At 36.0% G+C, this 22506-nt stretch overlaps 1 protein-coding gene across 4 annotated transcripts in view; it reads left to right on the top strand.

The window, feature by feature from the left end:
- The window catches only part of Tenm1 (teneurin transmembrane protein 1), an 829897-nt gene that overhangs the window by 689174 nt on the left and 118217 nt on the right, over nucleotides 1-22506 (top strand). For all 4 annotated transcript variants that reach the window (XM_028881639.1, XM_028881638.2, XM_028881636.2 and 1 more), the window contains 3 exons: nucleotides 3612-3873; nucleotides 6229-6496; nucleotides 21068-21211. In XM_028881639.1, coding sequence (XP_028737472.1) covers nucleotides 3612-3873; nucleotides 6229-6496; nucleotides 21068-21211 — 674 coding nt within the window. The remainder of the gene's footprint in view (nucleotides 1-3611; nucleotides 3874-6228; nucleotides 6497-21067; nucleotides 21212-22506) is intronic.

Below are 22506 nucleotides of genomic sequence, written 5' to 3'. Positions count from 1 at the left end.
GGAAAAGCTCAAAGCTACACAGAAAAACCTTGTCTCAAAACAAAAAATAAGGACTATAGAGAAGCCAATATTAACATGTAGATACCAAGTAGACAGAGTGGGAGATGCCAGGTGCCGAGAAGGCCTCCTGTCTCCATGTGTCCATCCCAAGAATCTGCTGCAGTGCTTACAATTCCCACCATCACTATCTTAGGCTAACTTACCTCTGGGCAAGCTTATGCCAAATAAAATTTGTATGTGTACTATAGATTATTTTTCTCCATTATGAACAAATTTCTAATTGACAAAACCATCTCTAGAGACACAGAGAAGATACAGGATATGAGACAAAAGCACTTATAAAACAAAGCAAAGGGAAGGATGATGATAGACGACTGAGCACTCTATGAAGTTGAAGTCTACATACTCAGATAGAAAAGGACAAGAGTAGCACAAAATAAAAGTCAAGTCTAAAGAAAGCACAAATATGTATTAGAATTTCCTGTATGCCAAATATGTTTATTAATGTCATTATCTTTCTCTTCCTAATAACCCTATGAGGTCAACATTATTTATATCTTCCTTTTTCAGCAGAAGGTAAAACTTACTGAGATTGACACTGGTGGTAAGAACAGAGCACAAGATTTCAACTCAAGTAATCTTGCTCTTTGCTTCAATGGTTTACCACCTTCAGTACAGATATGTAACTCACAGTCAGTACAGAGTTGAAATAACTTTTACAAGTAGGTTCCTGAGAAATACTAGGTGTTTCAGGAACCTTCTCTCAAGATTGGAAGATATAGACAGTTTCTCTGATCTGTCCCAATTAATGAATATCATAAGGCACCATAGAGGTTTCAATAATTGTCCACCTATGTACTGGACTGGCTTGACATCTTATAGATTGGTGAAAATCTAGAAACGACCCTTCTTGGAGCTTTATACTCCCTGTCATATAACATGAGAACATATTCTTAATGATATATAAATGGAGGAGTTTTGTGACAGGAAAAATGTCAAAGAACAAGTCAATCTGAGGACATTCTGTTTGGCATTGCAATGGTTGACACTAGTTTTAGGGCATAAATCTGCCTTCTACTTCCATGTCAATGAGTAAGCCAGGCAATATTTCCTATGTATAACCAGGTGGGAAGAAAAGAAGCATGAGTCAATGCTCTCCAAGAAGATAGAAAAACCAGAACATTTATATGTTAAGTGTAGGTATTTAGACAGAGAGATCTACCTTCATTCATATATATATGAATATATATATATATATATATATATATATATATATTCCTTGTTTTATTTACAGAAGTAATGTGTTCATTTATAGCAGTTGCTGTAAATATAAATACATAATAGTAGATCTCTTATTAATAATATGTAACTATAGCTCACAGAGATTTAAAATCTAATTCAGACACAAAGTTAATAAGATAGAAATGAGACTCAAGCTGCGATGTGTTTAAAGTCAAACTCATTCTTCCCACACAAAAATAGTGACTGCTCTGTCTGCTTAATCTTTGTAGAAATATGATAATTCCTAGATAGATATGTTATTATTTGGATTATTTATTTACCTTTTGTGTCTTTATATTTGTTACTGTCATTGTTTGTTTCTTTTTTCAAAAAATAAGCACTCTAGTTTTAAGGACTCAAGGCTTAATGTTCATACAAAGCAAATGCATTTGGCAAAGTACATGAGGTCATGTCTTTGTAAAAGGTGATCAAAAGGAAAGATTCTTGACACATAGTATTGGACTTTCCCCCCATGACATTTGTCTTAAACTGTCCCTATGCTATCATGAATTCAACCACTCTGTTTAAAAGTACAAGCTGTTTGGATTTACTTTTTAGTTCAAACCAAGATTATTTCCTAATTCAGTTCATAAAATTCCCCTTTTGGGATCCATCTTAATATTACTGCTACTTCACTAAAAAGGCAACAAGAACAATATAGTATTATCCATCCTTTGCTACTATTCATTATCTTTACCTGGAAAATTTCTTCAACAAGAGATGAATGATAATACTTGACTTACCCTAATAAATGTCATATAAAGGAAGTGTGTAAGATGTCTGTTGCTGGAGGGCTTCTCTCCAGGTTCCACCAATCCCACAGTCCCACAATCCACGCATAAAATAATCACTCAGATGCTTATATTACTTATAAACTGTATGGCCGTGGCAGGCTTCTTGCTAACTGTTTTTATCTTAAATTAACCCATTTCTATACATCTATACCTTGCCATGTGGCTGGTGGCTTACCGGCATCTTTACATGCTGCTTGTCCTGGCGGTGCCTGCAGTGTCTCTCCCTCCCTTCTTCCTGTTTCCCCAATTCTCCTCTCTCTTTGTCCCGCCTATACTTCCTGCCTGGACACTGGCCATCAGTGTTTTATTTATATAGAGTGATATCCACAGCAGATGTCCATAGTTTGGTCAGTTTCCATATCAGGCTTTTTAGCATTGAAAAAGTGTTTTTACTGAAGGAGAATTTCTAATGCCGGGATATGCTTATATTGTTCTCTTATGGACTTGCACTGCTTTGAATATTAAGGAGCATCATATTGTCTTTTATCCATTTTTAAGATATGATAATGATTTATCATTATGTTACGTTTTATCATATTCTATTTTTCTGAGTGTTTTCAATTACATTACCTCAAAGACATCGTTGTACTTAAAAAAGAAGTGAGGTGGAACCATCAGTGCAGAATGAAATGAAATCTGAGGCTTTTATGCTCCAACACAATAGTCTTGTCAGAGAACACTTCTGTTGCAGGACATAGTTGGCTTACAGAAGAGTAGTCTTCTTTTGTCAGAGATACAGAAGAGCTGGAGGCAGAGATGAGTAGGAAGAGTTACCAATTGTCTTTCAGTAAGAAGCCAGAATCAGAAATCCTAAATATGGAATTCAAGCATAATCAGTAGCTGAAGATGGTCGTTAGATGCAGGAGGTTCATGCATGGTTTAGTTCTAATTTCCCTGATCACTTTTCCTGTGCTGGTGTGTTTCTCCCAAAGTTTTCTTAGAGACACTGTATTATTTCTGACACTGTGTCTGTGGCCCTGAACAAGACATTTAACCTTTGGCTCTTTCCTTTTACACATATGTATAAAGAGTATATATACATATTTATAAATATATATACTATATATAGTTACTCATAGAGTTTATCAGGATGAATATGCTTATTTAAAATCCTGAAAAATAAACTAGTCATCATTGTGTGATGCTTAATACAGGGGGAAGCAGTATTGTCAGATTTGGCTTTACAAAAAAATGCATGTAATGATTTTGTTTAAGACAATATTAAAATTGGTATATCAACTACTTGTACAAAATCCCATATCAAAAGTCTACTGAATGATAAAAAGAAATCATCCATGAAATGAACACCAAGTTAGTGGATATTTGTAAAACAGAAAATAAAATAGATATTATTTCCCAAAAGTAATAAAAAAGCTATAATTGACCTATTTTTATTTTAAAATTTGTTTTTTTGACTGCTCATGTAATTCATGATGTTTCTCCTTCTCCTCCCCCTCCTTCTCCTCCTGCTACCTCCCTGTCCTCCTCTTCTTCTTTCTCTTCCTCATTCTTCTCTCCTTTTTTTTTTCTTCTTAGCTTTGACCTTGTAGCCATTGGTGGTATCTCTGTCATCTTACTCTTTGACCGTTCACCTTTCCTGTCTGAAAAGAGAACACTCTGGTTGCCCTGGAATCAGTTTATTGTGGTGGAGAAAGTAATCATGCAGAGAATTGTAGCAGACACACCATCCTGTGATATTTCCAACTTCATCAGCCCAAACCCTATAGTGCTTCCTTCACCACTTACATCATTTGGAGGATCCTGTCCAGAAAGGGGAACTATTGTTCCTGAGCTGCAGGTAAGCATATTGGGCTTCACATGTATAAAGTTATAGTCATTAGGATGTTTGGCAGTGTATTATGGTTGGGGCTTTTTTCTGTCATTCTTGTTGTCCCTATAATATGGATGCCTCAATTTTTCAAGTGAAGCATTTAAATGAAGTCTTTCTAGTACATTATTGACAAGGATATTAGGGCACTATCTGTGGCCCTCAAATAGCAGGATAAACTAGCTGTCAAGAGAAGTGCTCAACTTTGACCTAATTAACACAGTGCCCTAAAAAGCACGATGAGCTAGCTTAATAGTGATAACAGTAAATCAATGAGCTTGGAGTGTTTGTGGTTCTGAAATTGAAGATGCTTTAAAAATCTATTTTTCTTCCATTGTGAAGGTTGTATTTACTGTTGTTCTCAGAAGGTATGGAAGTTCTTGTTTAGCTATATTTAGTAAAGATGGTTTTCGAGCCTAGAGGGGGTGTGCTTTACACAACATTACTTCTAAGTATTTGTGCTTTATAATTCAGCATTCCTGAGAATTATTATTTATTGGACATTCAGTTTTAAGCCACTCTGATAGTCATAGTACCATTCCTAACAACATTAAAGAAACATTCTATGATATTTAAAAGTGGATGCCACATAAATGGACTTATAAGTCTTACATATCCAAAAATCAAGAAGTGTACTCCTAAAAGAGCTCAATAGACACTCCAAGACTGAGTTGACTTTACTTCCATCACAACAGCCCCAAAGCTCTCAGAACTCCCTACTAAAGAAGACCTCACACAAAAATAACCCTTTCTGGCTATTCTAACACTTTTCCTTAGGAAATAAGAAAAGCAGGAAAGTAATGAATATATCTAATTCTTCCACAGATATCACTAGAAAGTATAGGTCTTTGTTTAACACAAAGGTTTTCAAAGTTAGAATTATGTATTTCCTTATGGAAATGAAATACTAAGGAAACAAATGTGCTATCACTAAATACAGATAGAATACGAAAAAAGGCAGTAGACAATTTTAATATGAAACATATAGTGTAGAGATGAAAGTACTGGACAAAGAGTATAAAAGAGGGGCTGGAGTGATGACTCAGCAGTTAAGTGTACTTGTTATTCTTCCTGAGAATCCAAGTCTCATTCCAAGCTTCATAGGATCAGATGCCCTCTTCTGGCCCTCGTGGGCACCTGCACTCATATGTACATACACACAGACACACAGATACACACACAAAAATTATCATTAAAAATAAACAAATCTTTTTTAAAAAGGGTTTACAAGAGAGATTGGGTGATTAGAAATAACAAAAATATCCAAACGTGGAAAAGTATGTGTTGCTTTGTGTTTAACAGTCAATTCTGTGGACCAATTTACATGTTAATAATGAAACAAGACAAAAAATATTTACACACTCCACATTATGTTAAATATACTGAATAAAATGGCCTCTTCGGCTATTTTGTTTTGAAAAATGAAAATAATGAAATATAAGATTCAGTTTTAGTTACCAGTTTTTGATATTTAACTCCATCTGCAGTAATAAACAAATAATAGCAATTAATTTACAAAGCCAAATGGCATTTTCACTCTGAAACCAATGTTTACTACAAGATTTACAGAGGAATTAGTGGGAATTTTCGTTTTTCTCATTGGTGCCAAGTTGGAGAACTTATATCTAGCCATTTGTACATACAGTCACAAAGAAAAATGTGAAAAAAAAAACTGTGATTAAAAATTTGACCTGCCAGATCATTCCAAAGCTCAAAAGTAAACAAACTTGATGACTTCAGTGAAGATTAATTCCAGGGATCCCACAATCTTTGTCATTAAATATCACTTGCTGAGCCTGCATCTGCGATCTTTCCTCTTAGAAAGCCCAGCCTAAATAAGCAATGAATTTGAGATATGTGACATATCAGCAAGCAAAGGTGTGTGTGTGTGTGTGTGTGTGTGTGTGTGTGTGTGTGTGTGTGTGTGTTTATAAAAAAGAAAACCCCTTAATAGAGCCCAGAGCACTGAATTGCTTGACATTCAGCAATGTGATCTTTCCCGACTCTTGCTAAGCAATTTTTTGGAACACTGTTGAAAGAATAAAATTGTTCTTTACAATCATTCCTGGTAGCAGAAGATGAGAGCAATCTGTAGCATTGGCTATATTTCTCATTCTCATTCAGATTTGATAGAAAATTCAAAACCTTTGGTTGCCCAGTCTCATAAAAATCTGAGAACACATGACTTGACATCAGTAGTTCCCAGTATTCACTGTCCTTTAGTCTGTTTCTCAGACAATAAAACATGGCTTCTCCTACCTGTGACCACTGGAGAGCTAATTTTTGTTTTGTTTTGTTTTGTGTGTGTGTGTATTTCAATTTTAGGTTGTACAGGAGGAAATACCCATTCCTTCCAGCTTTGTGAGGCTGAGTTACCTGAGCAGTCGAACACCCGGATATCAAACTTTGCTACGGATCATTTTGACACATTCAACGATTCCTGTGGGCATGATTAAAGTACACCTTACAGTAGCTGTGGAAGGACGACTCACACAGAAGTGGTTTCCGGCTGCAATTAATCTTGTCTACACATTTGCTTGGAACAAGACAGACATCTATGGACAGAAGGTTTGGGGCCTGGCAGAAGCTTTGGGTATGTTGAAGTATTTCTATTTAAATAACAATATTTTGCTTACAAAACAATATAATAGATTGTATCTATTTGAATTTGGAATATTTATTGATTTCTTTTTAATGTATACACCCACGTTGGACCTGCTTGGAATTCCTCTTCGATATATTTTTGCTTAAAAATTATTTTAATTTCATGAAAGTAGCATACCACAGGAATCACACAATATCCAACTTATAACTGTCTCCAGAACTGAATGTTGCCTTCTAACAGTGACCTTTGGTGTGCTGTTCTGCAGGCCTTGTTTTTGAATTTGACATTTAGACTGTCATTTCCACTTAGAATCTACAAAATTCTAACATATAGGCATCTCTACTTATTATCATTTATGTCTAAGATGGTTAGACTCCATTAACTTATTACTTCTTTAGGTTAAATAAAAAACATCATCCTAATTTCTTATTACTTTTGATTTTTCTTATAAGCTTGACTCAAAATATTACCATATTGCCCAGAAGTCTAAGGACAGATTAGAAGCTGAATTTCTGGAGGAGCTATTTCCACATCTTTCCTTGGAAGTGTTTGCTATGTTATAGCCCCACATAGCTAAGCAATACTTTTTAGACTATAGTGTATCAAATTCTTCTCCTTTTCCAGTGGAAAATGAAAGATCTGGTGTCTTTTCTCTGCCTAGTTAAGATTCATATATTTGACTAACAATATAATCTATGTTGAACTTTAGTAGAATACAAGGAACACGGGCATGTTTGGATCACCTCAGTCCCTTCTTCAACAAGAGTTCACTGATTCCTCCAGTAGGGACTGGATCTTACTTATTAGTGAGTGTACCTCTACTATTATGCTAACGACATTCCCTTTCTCTCAGGTCTTCACCTACTATTCTGCTGACTTAATTTATCTTGTATCCAGATTCCAATTAGAAGGAATATCAAATTATGTAAGCCAGTCAATGTACAGCATAGAAAAACCCTGTAACTCAGAACTCTACCATGAGGCTAACTTCTAATATGCTACTGGCCAGCCAGTACTCCCTCTTGAGTGGAGCAGTTATAAGAAAGTTCTAGAGTCAGACTCCTTCTCTAGGTTCAGACTATCTTCCTTTTGAGTAGTCACATGTTACAAAGCTCTCTCTGATCTCTGTGTCATCATTCTCTCCCTTGCTCCTCTAAGGCAAGAAGGCCTCCCAATACTGCCCAGTGCCACCAATCTGAGATTCTTCCACTTCTTTTCCTTTAGCTTTGCCCACACTTTCATTCAAACTCTTAGTAAGCAGTGCCCGATTCCTGCTGTGATCATGACTGATATATATCCAAAGCCTCATATTTTTCAACCCCAGATATTAGTGTGTTTTGCTAGGCAGAACACCCCAAAACTTCTTACATTTCTCTCTAGCTCTTTATCTTCCAATTCTTTAGGAACTTCCTTAGTCCTCTGCTAGATTTAGAGATTAGTTTAATTGTTGATGTTGCCATTGGTTATTATTTCCTTTTTTTTTTCTTTTTTGAGACAGGGTTTTTCTGTGTAGTTTTGGTGCCTGTCCTGGATCTCGCTCTGTAGACCAGGCTGGCCTCAAACTCACAGAGATCCAACTGGTTCTGCCTCCTGAGGTTATTATTTTCTTAAGCTATAACATGTACAAATTTATCCAACAGCCTAATGAAGAGCTAACTATTATAATTTCTAATATCATTTCACAAGATTTATACATGAAGCTGAACCTGTTTTAAAAAAAATAACAGCTTTGGTTGGGACATAATTTACACACCATAAAACCTTCCCTACATTTAGAGAAGACAATTAGCACAATTCAAAATGTTATTCAACTATCACCAATACATAAATCCAGAATATTTTTTGTCATTACCCCAACAATGCCACTCCACACATATTGGCAGTTGCTCTTCACACCTCTCTCTCCCCTGGACCTGAAATCTATCCATCACCTTTCTTTCTTCCCATGTTTCCCTAATTTGTATTTTTCAAGCTAATAGCACCATACACTAAGTGGTCTTTTGAGTTTGGCTTCTTTCACTGGACATAACATTGCCAATGCTCATCTATGTAATCACATATAGCTGTGCTTTCTCCCATTTTATGACTGAATAATATTCTATTATATGCATATACCACGCGTTTGTCCATTTATCAACTCAAGGACGTTGGTACTGTTTTCACTTTTTGTCTGTTTTGAGTAGTGCTCCTAGAAATATTTGTATACAAGTATTTATTTCAATACTTGATTTTAATTCTTTTGCATATATACATAGATTTATGGATAGTGTGGATACAATGTTTAAATTCCTGAGAAACACCCCAACTATTTTCTTCAGTGACTGCACAATTTGTTTGCATGTGTACATGTGTGCGCTGATATTCATGTGTACAAATGTATGTGGAGATTGATGTCAAGTGTCTTCTTCAATAACTCCCTGTCTGTCTTTTTGTGAGATAGTATGTGTCAATCAACCTAGAACTCAAGGATCTGGCTAGTTTGGCTGTCTAGTAAGCCCTAGGTATCCTCCTATCTCTGCTTCCCAACATTATGATTATAGCACCAGACTTTGTATATGGAGTTAGAGGATTGGACTCAGATCCTTGTGCTTACACAGTAAGCATTTTACTGAATGAAGTATCACTCTAGCTTCTGACCGTACCATATCACCAACCTCATTTTATACATGAATTGCATCTCTTCTTTTTAAATATCTCCATTACTAAATATTCTAACCCTTCTTTGTTCTAGTTAGTCATCTTCAATGAGGGAACCGCTAATACATTCATCTATAATTAAGGAAACATGTAAGCCACATATATAAGCAAAAAAATAATGTGTATATTCTAATATTGACTTCTTCATTCCTACTGTTTGCCTGTGTTTGTCATTCTGACTGTAAAACAGCATTAATTAAAATGCCATCTGGGAGGTTTGGGAAGGAGGAAAGGGGAGGGCAGAAATTTGTAAATATAATCTCGATTTTTTTAAGTAAAATAATGTTAATGTATGTTATTGGTCCTTTGTAAGGATTGGATAATAATAAAAGCAATAGGTAATGAAATACTTTAGAAACATCCAAAGTGTAAGGTTAAACAATGGTTCTTTATACACTTAAGGGAAAATTTTAGAGTGGAGCAAGAAAGCTGGCAAAGCTTCCCCCCCCCAAAAAAAAAGGCTAAAATAATTGCACAAACAGTACCTAAGCTAAAATATGGATTATCTGCCTTGTAGGGAATGTCCCTGTCAGCCATGATTTAAGGGACTGGTGGCTAAAGAGACTTTATTTACTACATATTCTTTATCTCCATCTTCTTTTTCTTAGCTTGAGAAGGAAAACGGTTGATTGTTTATTTTTAGTGTTCACCACATTTTTAACACATTTTAAAAGTATTTGGTTTAGAAAAAGGTTAGTAAATAAGTAAAAAGAAAACATCAATCTTTATTAAAGGAAAACCCTAGTTTGTCTTATATTTATAGGTCTCATCTATAATATACGTTAGCATTTATCTATAACTTACATATGTTCATGACTTATACTAACCTGTTATTTGTGTTTTCTTTTCCTTACAATAATTTTAATATGTTTAAATAAAATATAATTAGATCACTTTCTTTTCTCTCTTTCCTCCCTCTAGCCCCTCCTAGCTACCCACTCTCAAACCCCTCCTGTGCCCCCCACACTCAAGTTAATAGCCTCTTTTTCTTTAATTACTACTGTGCAATCAAACAATACAAATAAATACAATTTCCTAAGTCAATTTTTTTTGTTTTTGTGTGTATATGGTTTCAGGTCTGACCAGTCTGCATTGGACAAACAATGGGGGTAGCCTTACCCCTAGAACAAGTAAATTCTCCTTCCATCATAGAGACTAAGATAATTTTCTAATAATGGTAAAACACCTAAATAAGTGATATAATTAAATAGGGGAATCAACTACTCTGAAGAAGGATTGTGAACCCCTAAAAAATTCAAGTGATAAATGTATGAAGGCATTGGTAATAAATGTATGATTATTGGAATGATATGTTCACATCTAGAACATACTCTGCACAAACATGGCAGCATTTTATAATTAGTATACTGATGAATGGAAATTGACAAAGTTTTCTACCAAATAGTAACAATGGTGTTATATATGACATTGCTCAGATTGTTTTTAAATTCAGAACTCTTAATGTAGCTATTTGGTAACATAAAAATAACAAACCTTCTCTAAAATGGCCACCTGTCACCTTTAAGTATGTCATCCTGCATAACAAAAGACAATTAAGGTTACAAACAAATTTCAGTTTGCTGATTAGTTTGGAATATGTGATTAGAGATTGCACTACTTTGTCTAGACTCCATAGTATCAGAAAGGCCTTGAAAGTGTCAGAGAGATACAGAGGGAGAGATTGGAGTTATAGAAAGATACAATTATGTAAATGACACTGAGAGACAGATAAACAGTGCCAATTTTGAAGAATGGGGAATGGAAACCACAAAACAAGGAATATGAGTGGACTCTTGTAGCTAGTGGCAAACATAAATATGGGATGTACCCTTAAAGTCTGTGGATGTTAGCTTAGTTCTGCTAATACCTTGGATTTTGTTCATTCAGAACCATTTGAGACTCATGACTGTTTCTACTGTAAGGTGACAAAATTATTTTATTTGAATTCTTTTAGTGTGTAACATTTTTTTCACAGCAGCAATAAGAAATGATGGCCTTAGCCATCATTCTTAATGGTCTACTTATAGCAAAGAGTTTAAGACTATGGCCAAGAAGGCCTTAACTCTTGTTCCTTCTCATACCAATTAACTGTCAATCTCTGGCCCACCTATTTCAGGATGATGGACTAAGAGGAGTCCAAATTTAAATAAGCTGAATTTGAAGTGATGGAGAATATCTAAATTGAAATGCTGCTTAGTTTGAAATGTGGCAATCTTGCTTCCCATGTAACTAAGCTGTGGGTAATTGGTGTGATATCTAAGTACCAGAATGTCACGAAAGAAGACTGAAGTGTTGAAAGACAACCATAATGGAAACGTAGGAGGTGTTTAAAATCCTAGGCTATCCCATCATTTTCTGCAATGAAAGAGACTTTGCAACTGGTATAACACAAGAGTGAATAAATTACCAATAGGGATTATTTGGACTCCTTACTAAAAGAAGTGTTGATGACAACTGATAAGATTTATTAATCCAAGTACTTTATTGATCAAGCAGAAGAAGAGTAAAACTCACCCTAAGGTTCACTACAAAAGCTGCAATCAGTAGTTCACCCAGCTTAAAGAATTTGTTGTCTGATTCATGGACAAGACTGCCCTGCTGAAAACTCCATGTGAGCATTTGAAATGATTTGGCCTTAGTGCTTCATTCCCTGGCTCTAAATAAAGTATAATGTCTGGGAATCATTGTATTTTATTTAGTTAGTTTCCTTCCCAACTCTATGGCTTGCAAAACAATATAAAAAAAATCACTATTGTTAAGCTCATGATGCCGTTAAAATTCTAGAGACGGCATATTTAATTTGATGAACTGGCTTGTTCAGGGCCTCTGATCTGCATCCATTATGTGAATTTTGTCAAAATAATTCCCTATGTCCGCCTGTGTCTGCATACATTATCAATGTATAATAATGCATTCTGCCTGATCTTCATTTTAATTAAATTAAATTGCAGCGGTTTAGAGTCCTGGAAGTTCAGGAAATCAGCCATCTGCCTTTAGTAGCACTGCTATAAACAATCCTATTTTTCTTCAAGGTTATTGGCAACAATGATTGCAAAATTATTTAGTACAGTAGTTTGGCAAGAAAGAGTGGTGTTTCTGCAAGAACTAGACTTCCTAAAGGTTCCGAATGCATAGGAGTCTGTCTAAATTGTGTTAGAAAGAAACAGGGGAACATTAATAGTAATAGGTGCTAAGCTATGGCTGCTTTGTGCACACAAAACATTCCTGAGAATGATGCTTTAGTGTTCATAAATTTTCTTTCAGTAAAACCTAAGCAAGCTGGGCAGCCACAAGAACAGTACCCACTGAATATTTTAATAATAAATGGGGAGTGCTTTACAATTTGCAAGGTACTTTCACATACATTATTTCATTTTAATCCATATAGCACTCCTGCTTGGTAGGCATGGCACAATTAATAAGACCTCCAATATCCAGAGGAAAAAACTGAGGTTCAAAAAGAGCCTAAAAGCCTGTATAGAGCAGGAATTCCAACTCAGCTCTCCTAACCCTGTGTGTCTTTTTCTGCTGTCACTCTTGACCCAATGAGGGAACACCCCACCTTAACAAGCACCCAATTCTATGCCCCAGTGGCTTTCTGTCTGGAAAGCTAACAGAGATAATAATCTTTCATCATTTCTTTCCACTGATGAATTCATAATTGTTAACTGAGAGCAGAACTGTATTAGACTGTCAACTTTATAGGCACAGTGCCTAGGCTTTCAATTTCTTAAGGAACAATTACATGCTTGCAACCTTAAAGCAAAGTATGAAAAGAAAAGCAGAGAAACCACCACAAATGAATGTTAAGTGAGTGTCTGCAAAGCCAAGCATCATGTCAGCTTCTCAGCTTCTCTTCAGTTTTCAAACTTAAATATGAAATGTTTAGTGTGGGATAGCAGTTGTGTTCATTTTAAAATGATATGGAATCTCTAAAGTAAGGAAGCCTAGGACTTCCTGAGGCTTTTAAATGACCTAATACTCTGGTAAGCAAGTACTATGTGTCCATTTCAGTCTGGTCACACTCATAGTTAGATTGTAAAACTCATTTCATAAGTCTAGCAGCATTTTTGGAATAATAGAATATGATTTAGTTGCTAATAATAGGACAAAAGTGACAGAACACAATAGAAAGTATCTATAAGAGAATATTTCAGAGGAACACTTTATTTCAGTTTGTGTGTGTGTGTGTGCGTGCGTGCGTGCGTTTTACCATATGTATATATGTATGGTGGGTCACAATCAACAAACTCTTTCATGTGGCATTCAGGAATAAAATTTTGAAAACCATTTGTAAGATGATAGAATCTAGAGACAAAAATACCATGATTTATCAAAACATACAACTTACGGATCAAGTCAGCCTTTACAACTATTCTTGCCTTCCACTCCTTTCTACCAACTCATCCCAAGATATTACAATAATAGTTCTTCAAGATTTGGTGAGAATATAATTTATCAATCAAAACTAGGTGCTTTTGAGAGTAAAAGGACATTTCTTGTCTTTGCAACATTCCGTCCTTTTTACTCAAGCCCGTTTTTAAAAGCCCATTTCCAAGGTGAGGCTCTTTCTTGAAACTCCTACCCAAACAAAATTGTCTAAATGATAATAAAGGAGAGCAATCTTTTGTTTTACTTTTTACTAGATGAGATTGAGAATAATTGAGGTTCTTTATTTTTGATGCATTGGAGAGAAAGTGACTCCAACCAATCTGACCTTCTTTAAATTTCATATAAATGCCAAGTATCAACATATTCAACACATGTTACTCTTTCTGCCTAAAATGGTTTTCCCTATGAAGACAGTTCCCCTGTAGCTCGTGAGAGGTTAACTTACAATTTTTCTATTTCATGATCTTGCAGTAGCATAAAAGCAATGTGGATTTAGTAAGAGCTATACTTTGAATTTTGATGTTTCCCCTGGCTAGTGATGTGCAGTACTACATTCTATGGTGTTGCTGGGAAGCAGCAGAAAGCTGTAGTTCCCAGTCAGTCACTGAATTACAAGAGTAAATAACTTATCTTATACAGAGAGCTGTCATGCTAAGTTCTGATGTACAGAGGGTTAAGTGTATTAAGTGCATTTTTACTCCAAATATTTTCAGCTTGCAAACACAAGCCCATTGTTAGTCAAGGTGATTCTATACAGTAGTCCCTCTCCTCTTCTCTGTGGTTTCACTTTTCTTGGTTTCAGTTACTCAGTGAACTGAAGTCTGAAAATATTAAATGAAATTTTCTAGAAATAAATACTCCATGCAGTTTTAGGCTGCATGCCATTCTGAGCAGCATAATGATATCTCTCACCATTCCATCTTGCCGAGACAAGAATAATTTCAGGCCAGTGAGATGGCTCAGCTAAGTAAACTACTTGACATGCAAGTCTGATGACCTGAGTTCTAACCTTAGAACCCATGCAGAGGGAAAAGGAAAGAGATGACTCCACAAAGTTGTCCTCTAACCTCCCTGTGTTCAATATGGCACATGCACACACACACACACACACACACACACACACACACACACACACACTCACACACAGAGAGAGAGGGGGGGAGCATGAACACATAGCAATAATAATCTCAAAAGCAAGGAAAGAATTATCTCTTTGTCCAGCATATCCATAGTATATATGCTAATGGCCTATTAGTATCCCATAGTAGTGTCAGTTATCAAACCAACTGCCAAGCTATTGAAGTGCTTGTGTTCAGTTAACGCTTAATTTACTTAATGACTCCAAAGCACAAGAATAGTTGTGTGAAGGAGACACCACAGCATGAAACATGGAAGGATAGATTAACTCTGACTACTGTGTGACAATGCTGCAGGGCACATAGACAAAAATATCAGCATAGAGGTTTAATACTATCCACAGTCTCAGGCATCCAGTAAAAGGTCTTAAAATGTGTCTCCCACAAGGGAGGGAAGGCTCGTTAGGTAAACCTCTTCTCTTTGTCTTTCCCATCCAACATAAATTCCCTTGTTAGAATCATTCCTAATATTACACATTTTCTTCTTTGTAACCTTTACCAAAACGTATGTATGTGTGTGAGTGTGCTGTTAATTTTTCTTTCATATTTTTTCTTTCACTAGAATATAAGCTGAGCCAGGAGGAATTCTGTCTTATTCTGTTTTATTCATCCTCATATCCCAAGTGCCCCCCATACAGTTCCTGTCAATAAGAGGTACTCAATAAATATTACATATTTGTTGAATGATTGAACAAACAAATGAATAAAGTCAAAAGTGACCCCTTAGCCTTGCCTGTGTAGTGGAATGATATGGCTCCAAAGTAAAAGAAGTACAAAGGCACACAAAGGTACTCAGAAATTTGTATATGATCCCAGAGCATCTTTCTGGTCTTTATGCAACTAGACTTGAACAAATCACCCAGAAAACAATCTTACAACATTGGATTTCAGTAGACAGACTCATATGAAACATTTGAATAGCTATTCACACTCCTAGATGCCTTTTTTCTAACTGTCCAACTACATATCTCTTAATATTATCTTGCATAACCCTTTCTTGTGAATGTTTAGGGTACATATACTAAGTAAAGTATTAGTGCTGCTCAGGTCAAATCCAGTGACTGGCAAAAGGGATACTGTATCATGATCAGGTTGGATTTAATTCAGGACCACAGTGGTGGTTCAACATTGGGGAATCTATTGCTATAACTCACTATCATAGATTAAAGTTGAAAACTATATGACTATTTCCATAAATGCTGAAAAGTCACTCAATACAAAACCCACCACCTGATGTAGACAGTCCTAATAAACTAGGAATTATAGATAAACAAAGTATTTCAGGCAATCAGGCAGCATGTCAAACCAAGGAACCTCTGATGCCAAGCTATCCTATGATAAATTACTCAAGAATAGGAAAAGATACACCTGTGAGAGCACTCACTTGTTTACAATAGATAACATATTATCAACATAATTTTGATCTGTCATTATGGCCTTCTTTGGTTCTTCAGGTATTTTGTTTTCTGTCATTTTCTGGTTTTGCATTAATATAGATGTAATGGAAAATATTTATTGTTCTATTGAATGGCTTCTTTTGAAGAAAAAAATTTTCATTTTCTCAGTTATTCTTTAAATGTCTTCAAATTATTTCTAGATGCATGCTGAGTTCATGAAGTAACACAAATTTTTCTACTGACTATCAGACCACTTTTAATTATATATTACTTTCATAAATGCAAGCATTATGAATTCTGAAGCCTTGGCCTGAAGCTATTGAAAATCTTCTGCTTAATCTTGTCATATTTTACACAGCAGCTTTGTTACATTGTATTTTTACCTTGGCTACTTAATGTCAATCCCTTATTCTAGTCATTATAGATGAATGATATAGTCATTAAACTGGATGTCATGGACAGTGTGGCCCCTTAGCCTTCTTATAGTCCACATGTGGTAAAAAATAATAATAATAATGCTTCCCACATAAGTAAAATAAACATTAAGAGGGTGTTCTTTTCAAAACCCTCAGAGAGAACAAGCTAGTTTTTTGCATTCAGTCTTCTTAATATGCCAGTGTAAGATTTGCAGGAAGACTAACAATGAAGTCAGAGATATGCACCTGTGATCAGAAGACACAGCCCTCTGCAAAAAGTAGTGACTCGTGCTTAACAAATATTCACTTGTTATCTCTGCATAGATTCTGAAACAAAAAATACAAAAAGACAGAACTCTAGGTGGAATTAAGGTTGTCACAAAGGAGTATGCCACATGACTCAAAGAACGTATTCTTCCATATTGACTTTTTCCCAATTGCCTTTTCAATATATTTACACCATCATGAGGCACTGTGCCAGCCCCTGTGCAGTATAGCCCATGACTGTTTGCCTACCTATCCCTACTCACTGCCAGTCTAAACCACTTCTACAGTCTGCAATACTGTTGAATTATTGTTTGCTTTCTTATTATACTAGTTTTTCTAGCTCTGCTCCAGAGTGCCACAGGCTGAATCTGTGACTTATACAATGCTGTGTTAATGATCAAATGCTATAGGGAACAGGCCAGAAACTGGTCATGGTCCACTCTGCTTACTTAGCATGGCAGCTGTCATGGTATTGAGCAGAATGTTGTGTCAAGGCTTAGCATTTTTAGCACTGGATCCAATATAACTCTCCTTTTGCTGTATTTAATTATACAAAACACTAGGGCTTTAGTGCATTGCAGTCTGCTTCCATGAGAAGAAGTTGAAGATTGGGCTGCTATTACATTTGCCAGTCCCCTTGCATTTGGAGAGCAGTTCAGCATCATGGAGAGAAACTTTTCCTTCTCAGAAGCCAATTCTAAGTTCCAGGATTAAGCTAAAGTGGGCTGCTGTCAGAAAGAAACCTTGCCTTGTTACTCTGAGTAAGGAGTTGCACACAAAAATACACCAACCCACAGCCATTCTCATTAAAGTCAGTTGGAATTTTGGACAAGTCTTAAGTATAAATTATAACTTTATTAGCTCATAGAGCTTTCTCAGGAGAAAGTAAATCTAATAAAAATTAGAGGGAACTTATTAAGTAGTTGCCTTGTTGCTATTTGCTGTGACTGGGGAGAAAAAAGTAATATAATTGTGGGGTTTGCAGCCAATGCACTTTTTTGTTGCGGACTGGAGAGCAATTCACAGAGCAGATAGAAGGAGGTGAAAAGAGTATGTGTGTCTCATTAACATTGCATTGAGAACTATTTAATTGATGCTTTATGTAAGCATTTCCTGCTGCCGAGTTTGGATGATCTTTAACTGTTACTAAGAGGGAAAAAGCAGGCTCCACACCATCATCAGAGGTCACCAAGGCACACTATTTATTTGCAAAACTACACAATCACCTTCCGGAAAAAGGATTCTACAGGAGCTTACCAGGCTTCCAATGTACAGAAGGCAGATCCCATAATTGCCAGGCATACTATGGGGAATGAGATGATGGCGTTGAAGGAACTGGTAATTACTGGTGTTGTGATTATTTATTAATCAAGACTTTAAACATTGGCAAAAGAAGCAGAAATCATGTCATTCTACACAGCAATATGTTCTTTAATGTGTTTTCTAACCACCTGATCTTTCCAACATGAGATACATTGCACTATTTGGCTTGTTGGTTTAATCCTAAACTTGAACTTACCAAACACCATGTAAAAGGAGTGTAATATAGAATCATATAGAGTTAATGATAAAGGGGAAGTAAAAATAATTATTTAATACATGTGTCTTCAATCCAGAAGTATTATTTGGACAGCAAGACAACAAACCTCCTAGGTTGGTACACAAAATTTTGTGTATATTTTCACTTTTCTAGGAAGACTATCCATGAAATTGTTCACAAGAGTCACAAGTAAATACTTCATAACCCATAATAGCAGAAGGACCAATTTTACTGCCCTTCTCCCAACTTGGAGATGAAGAAGAATTTGCCTGAGACCCAAAATTTACTTAATGGCAGATATGAAAGTCAAAGTTTTTCCTCTCTTGGCCTAAAATCAACTGTTTTGAGTGATTTTAGCCAGCAGAACAGCTATGATGAGATATCAGGAAGATTGTAGACTGCATTGATTAATGACATGAGTACAACAGGGATTACCTTTGAGATTTCTTTTAGCTGAGAGATCCTATTCACTCTCATCTTCAGAGAACAGCATTAGACAGAGAAGCCTCTAACAATTTCCATTTCGAGATTACTTTCATTTTATGACTGGTAATTGTCCTTGTCCACTGATCTCTCTTGATAATGTTGCCTAGTAGAGACTAAAATTAAAAATGAGTTTGCAGAAATGGGGAGATGGCTCATAGATAAAGGGCAAGGAGGCCTGACTTCAGTCCCCCAAACCCATAGAAAAGCCAGTTGTGATAGCATGCATTTGTAATCCCAGAACTGAGAAGGCATGAAAAAGAGGATCACTGGGTTATCTAGTCAGCCAGTCTTGCTGAACTGACGAGCTCTCATTCACCAATAGACTGCTCCCATCATCAAAAATAAGGGTCGGGCCAACAAGATGGCTCAGCTGGTAATGGTACTTTATAGGCAAGCCTGATGATCTGGGTTAGAGGATTGGAAACCACATGTCGGAAAGAGAGAGCTGACTCACATATGCTGTCCTCTAACATCCACATGCACATCTGGAACAGGTACATGTACACACAAACAAACAAAGAATTGATTAAAATTTAAAATTTAAAAACAATAAGGTAGAGAGCTACTGATAAAGGCACACTAGATGTCAACCTCTAGACTCCACACACATGCAAACATACACAAACATGTATCCAAACCAAAAAAAAAAAAAATAAGTTCCCATGAGTCTTCACCAGCTGATAGCTGATAGAACTGTAGTGACATCTGAACTGGTTATACAATTTGTAAGGCCCAGTGAAACAAAAATGAAAATACACACTCCTTCCCTAAAACTATTAAGGATTTCAAAACAATAACAGCAAACTTAATGTCAACTGTATGACCCTTCTAATCATAAGCTACACCCAGTGAGAACTATTGTGATTTCTTACTCCTGAGCATTATTGGCTTGAGGGTCCAGAAGAAATGTAACTTTCAACTTCAAATTGGCCATACATTTATAAAACTAGAGAAAGTAGTATACTCATAATCTTAGGAATATTTTGACTTACCTGCATATGGACTTTTACATACACATACACAAGCAAATCAGTTTAATTATTTTTCTGATCATATAATAATGCCAGTAACCCAAAATAGTTTGTTTTCATTTTTCATTTTTGACCCATTATGTTGACATTGCTTAAGCACCTGTTTTCTTTACCAGTTCATAAACGAACAGCAAAGGAGGAAATGAGCTCTCCAAGGACATCTAAAGATCTGGTAGAGACTGGTACCAGAAAGCAGTATTAGAAGACAGACCAACTGGGTCTATTTTAAGCTGCCAGAGAGGCAAGAGCACCTTTGGGATTTGCAGTGTAATGAGTCAGTTCTCTAAGCCAGGCTTAGAACATTTTGAAGATAGAAAGCATTTTGAAATTCATAAGACAGAAATCTGGGGTACTGACAGGTAAGCAGGTTCACCAACTGAGAAAATGACTATGACTTGGTATGTTTGGGCTATACATATTTCAGTAGGACAGAGACATCCAAGATACCACATTCTGCACTTCCCATTTTAGAGGCATACTAGAGTTCTACATTTAATGCACAACATCTGTGCTTCATAGGAGCATAGGAGTTGAAGCCAAATTCTTGGGTGATGTCCCATTGGTACACTATATGCAGAAACAAAAGCATAGTATACACAAAGTATAATTTACAGTTGCAGCACTCTAAGCAAACTCAGACATCACAGTAAAGTAAAGGCTGTTGGTACAGAAAATATATGAATTGACTAAACCAATTTTATTAGTTTCATACATATTTAAGTGTTACATAAGTGATTTGGTACTCCAAAGTCCGTGTCCTGGATGCATTTTATACTCTAGAGAAGTGAGAAACCAGCTTTATCCTATACTTCTCCCATAAAAGCACTGAGAGGAATTACACTGTGTGCACTTAATTCTAAGAGAGCATCTCTCTTCAGGTTTACAGAGCAGAATCTAATCAGAAAGCCCAGAATGAAGTTGAATGTTCATGTGTATATGTTACCTATGTACAACAGCTTCCATTCACTTAATGCTTCACAAATGTACCCAGCATTCACTAATTGGTCATTTGGGAGTAACCAATACCTATTCTAAGTACAGTTCTAGACTATACCAAATGAAAGGCATTTGTTATTAAATTTCACCCCAAATCAGAAATCAATATCAAATACAACAACCACATAATTATCAACCAGTGTGAACATGGAGTAAATACTCTACAATTATCTAACATGCTATTAACTCTTTTTTTTGCAGTGTCTGTGGGATATGAATATGAGATGTGCCCTGACATTATTCTCTGGGAACAAAGGACAGTCGTTTTACAGGGCTTTGAGATGGATGCATCTAACCTAGGAGGCTGGTCCTTGAATAAACATCATATTTTTAATCCTCAAAGTGGTGAGCTACTTTTAAAAAAACTTGTATTGATACCAGTTTCCTAATACTGCTTAATACACATTTGTTGTTGAAAATTTTGTCAAGTGTAAGAGAAGTCACCTACAAGGATAACACTTAGAGATGTCCAAGTTAATACATCTGCATATGGGTACTATAATTTGATGCTGAGTTCGTTGTAGCATTTCAGAATCAGAATACTCTCACTAACTGTTATCACTTCTCTTTAGTTTGTAGTTGAATCCTTGAGTCAATAAGAAAATCAGTCATGAGAAAGGATCACATGTATCCCTTGAGTTCATGCTGGTTGTTCTACTCTGGCCATGACAGCTTCATTCCAACTCCTCCACTTACTTTTGCATTCAGCTTAGAAACTGGTCCTTAGAATTTTCATCCTGATTTTCCGCAAACATCTTCTACTTGTAACTTTTCACCACAAAAACAGTATTGCTTTTTGTCAAAAGAGGCTGTTTCTAAGAACCTGGACTGGTTTATATACTTCAGGGTGCATTTTCAAAAAACAAAAATGAAGGTGTCATTAGTTCAGCCACCGTTCTATCCACCCTACATTTATGGAATAAATCTGAGTTATTTTGTGAAACCAAGAGCTCCATGTTATAATTCTGCCCATGATCTTATTTCATTCATACACATAGTGAAAAACAGCCATGCAGAAATTTTGATAAGCAAAGATAGCCAGATTTGCTCTACCAATGGAATGGCAAACCCTCTCCTAGCCCCATTGTGAGACAGAGGGGAACAAGTCCATGGCTGTATGTCACCAATGTACCTCCCCTTCCCCCTTGAAGGAAGATGCTAAGTTCTATTTCAAATTTGTTTGTTTGTTTGTTTTAACAGTAAAGCTTCAAGCACAGACATAAAATGTCAACTTTTTTTCAGTAGTCAAAAGGAGAGCCACAGTTTTCAGAATACAAAAATGAAAGGGCAGATGCCACTTATTAAATTATTAGAGTTTTTTTTGCTGTTGTTGTTGTTTTGATTTGAAAGAGTTTGACATTTAAAGCAGCCGTTACTTTTCCACTCACTTTTATTGGCGTATATGGATTGTCTCTTTCAAACGCCTGTCATTGACATTAAGCACCAACTGGGAAATGACCTCAATGGAACCAGCCCCCAGCTGTGCGCTCCGGGTTTTGTATCTTCTTATCATTTGCTTCACACAGACTCTGAAACAGAGAGGAGCTATTCAGAAAGCTGGCTCTGGGAACCACACATTCCTTACATCTCTAATTCACCCATAATTACTTTTTAGGTAATTAGGTATGAAGTTACTTCTG

The sequence above is a fragment of the Peromyscus leucopus genome, chromosome X (assembly GCF_004664715.2).
Source record: "Peromyscus leucopus breed LL Stock chromosome X, UCI_PerLeu_2.1, whole genome shotgun sequence".
NCBI lineage: Eukaryota > Metazoa > Chordata > Mammalia > Rodentia > Cricetidae > Peromyscus > Peromyscus leucopus.
The sequence above is the reverse complement of the archived record's forward strand: the minus strand, read 5'-3'. Positions and strand labels throughout refer to the sequence as shown.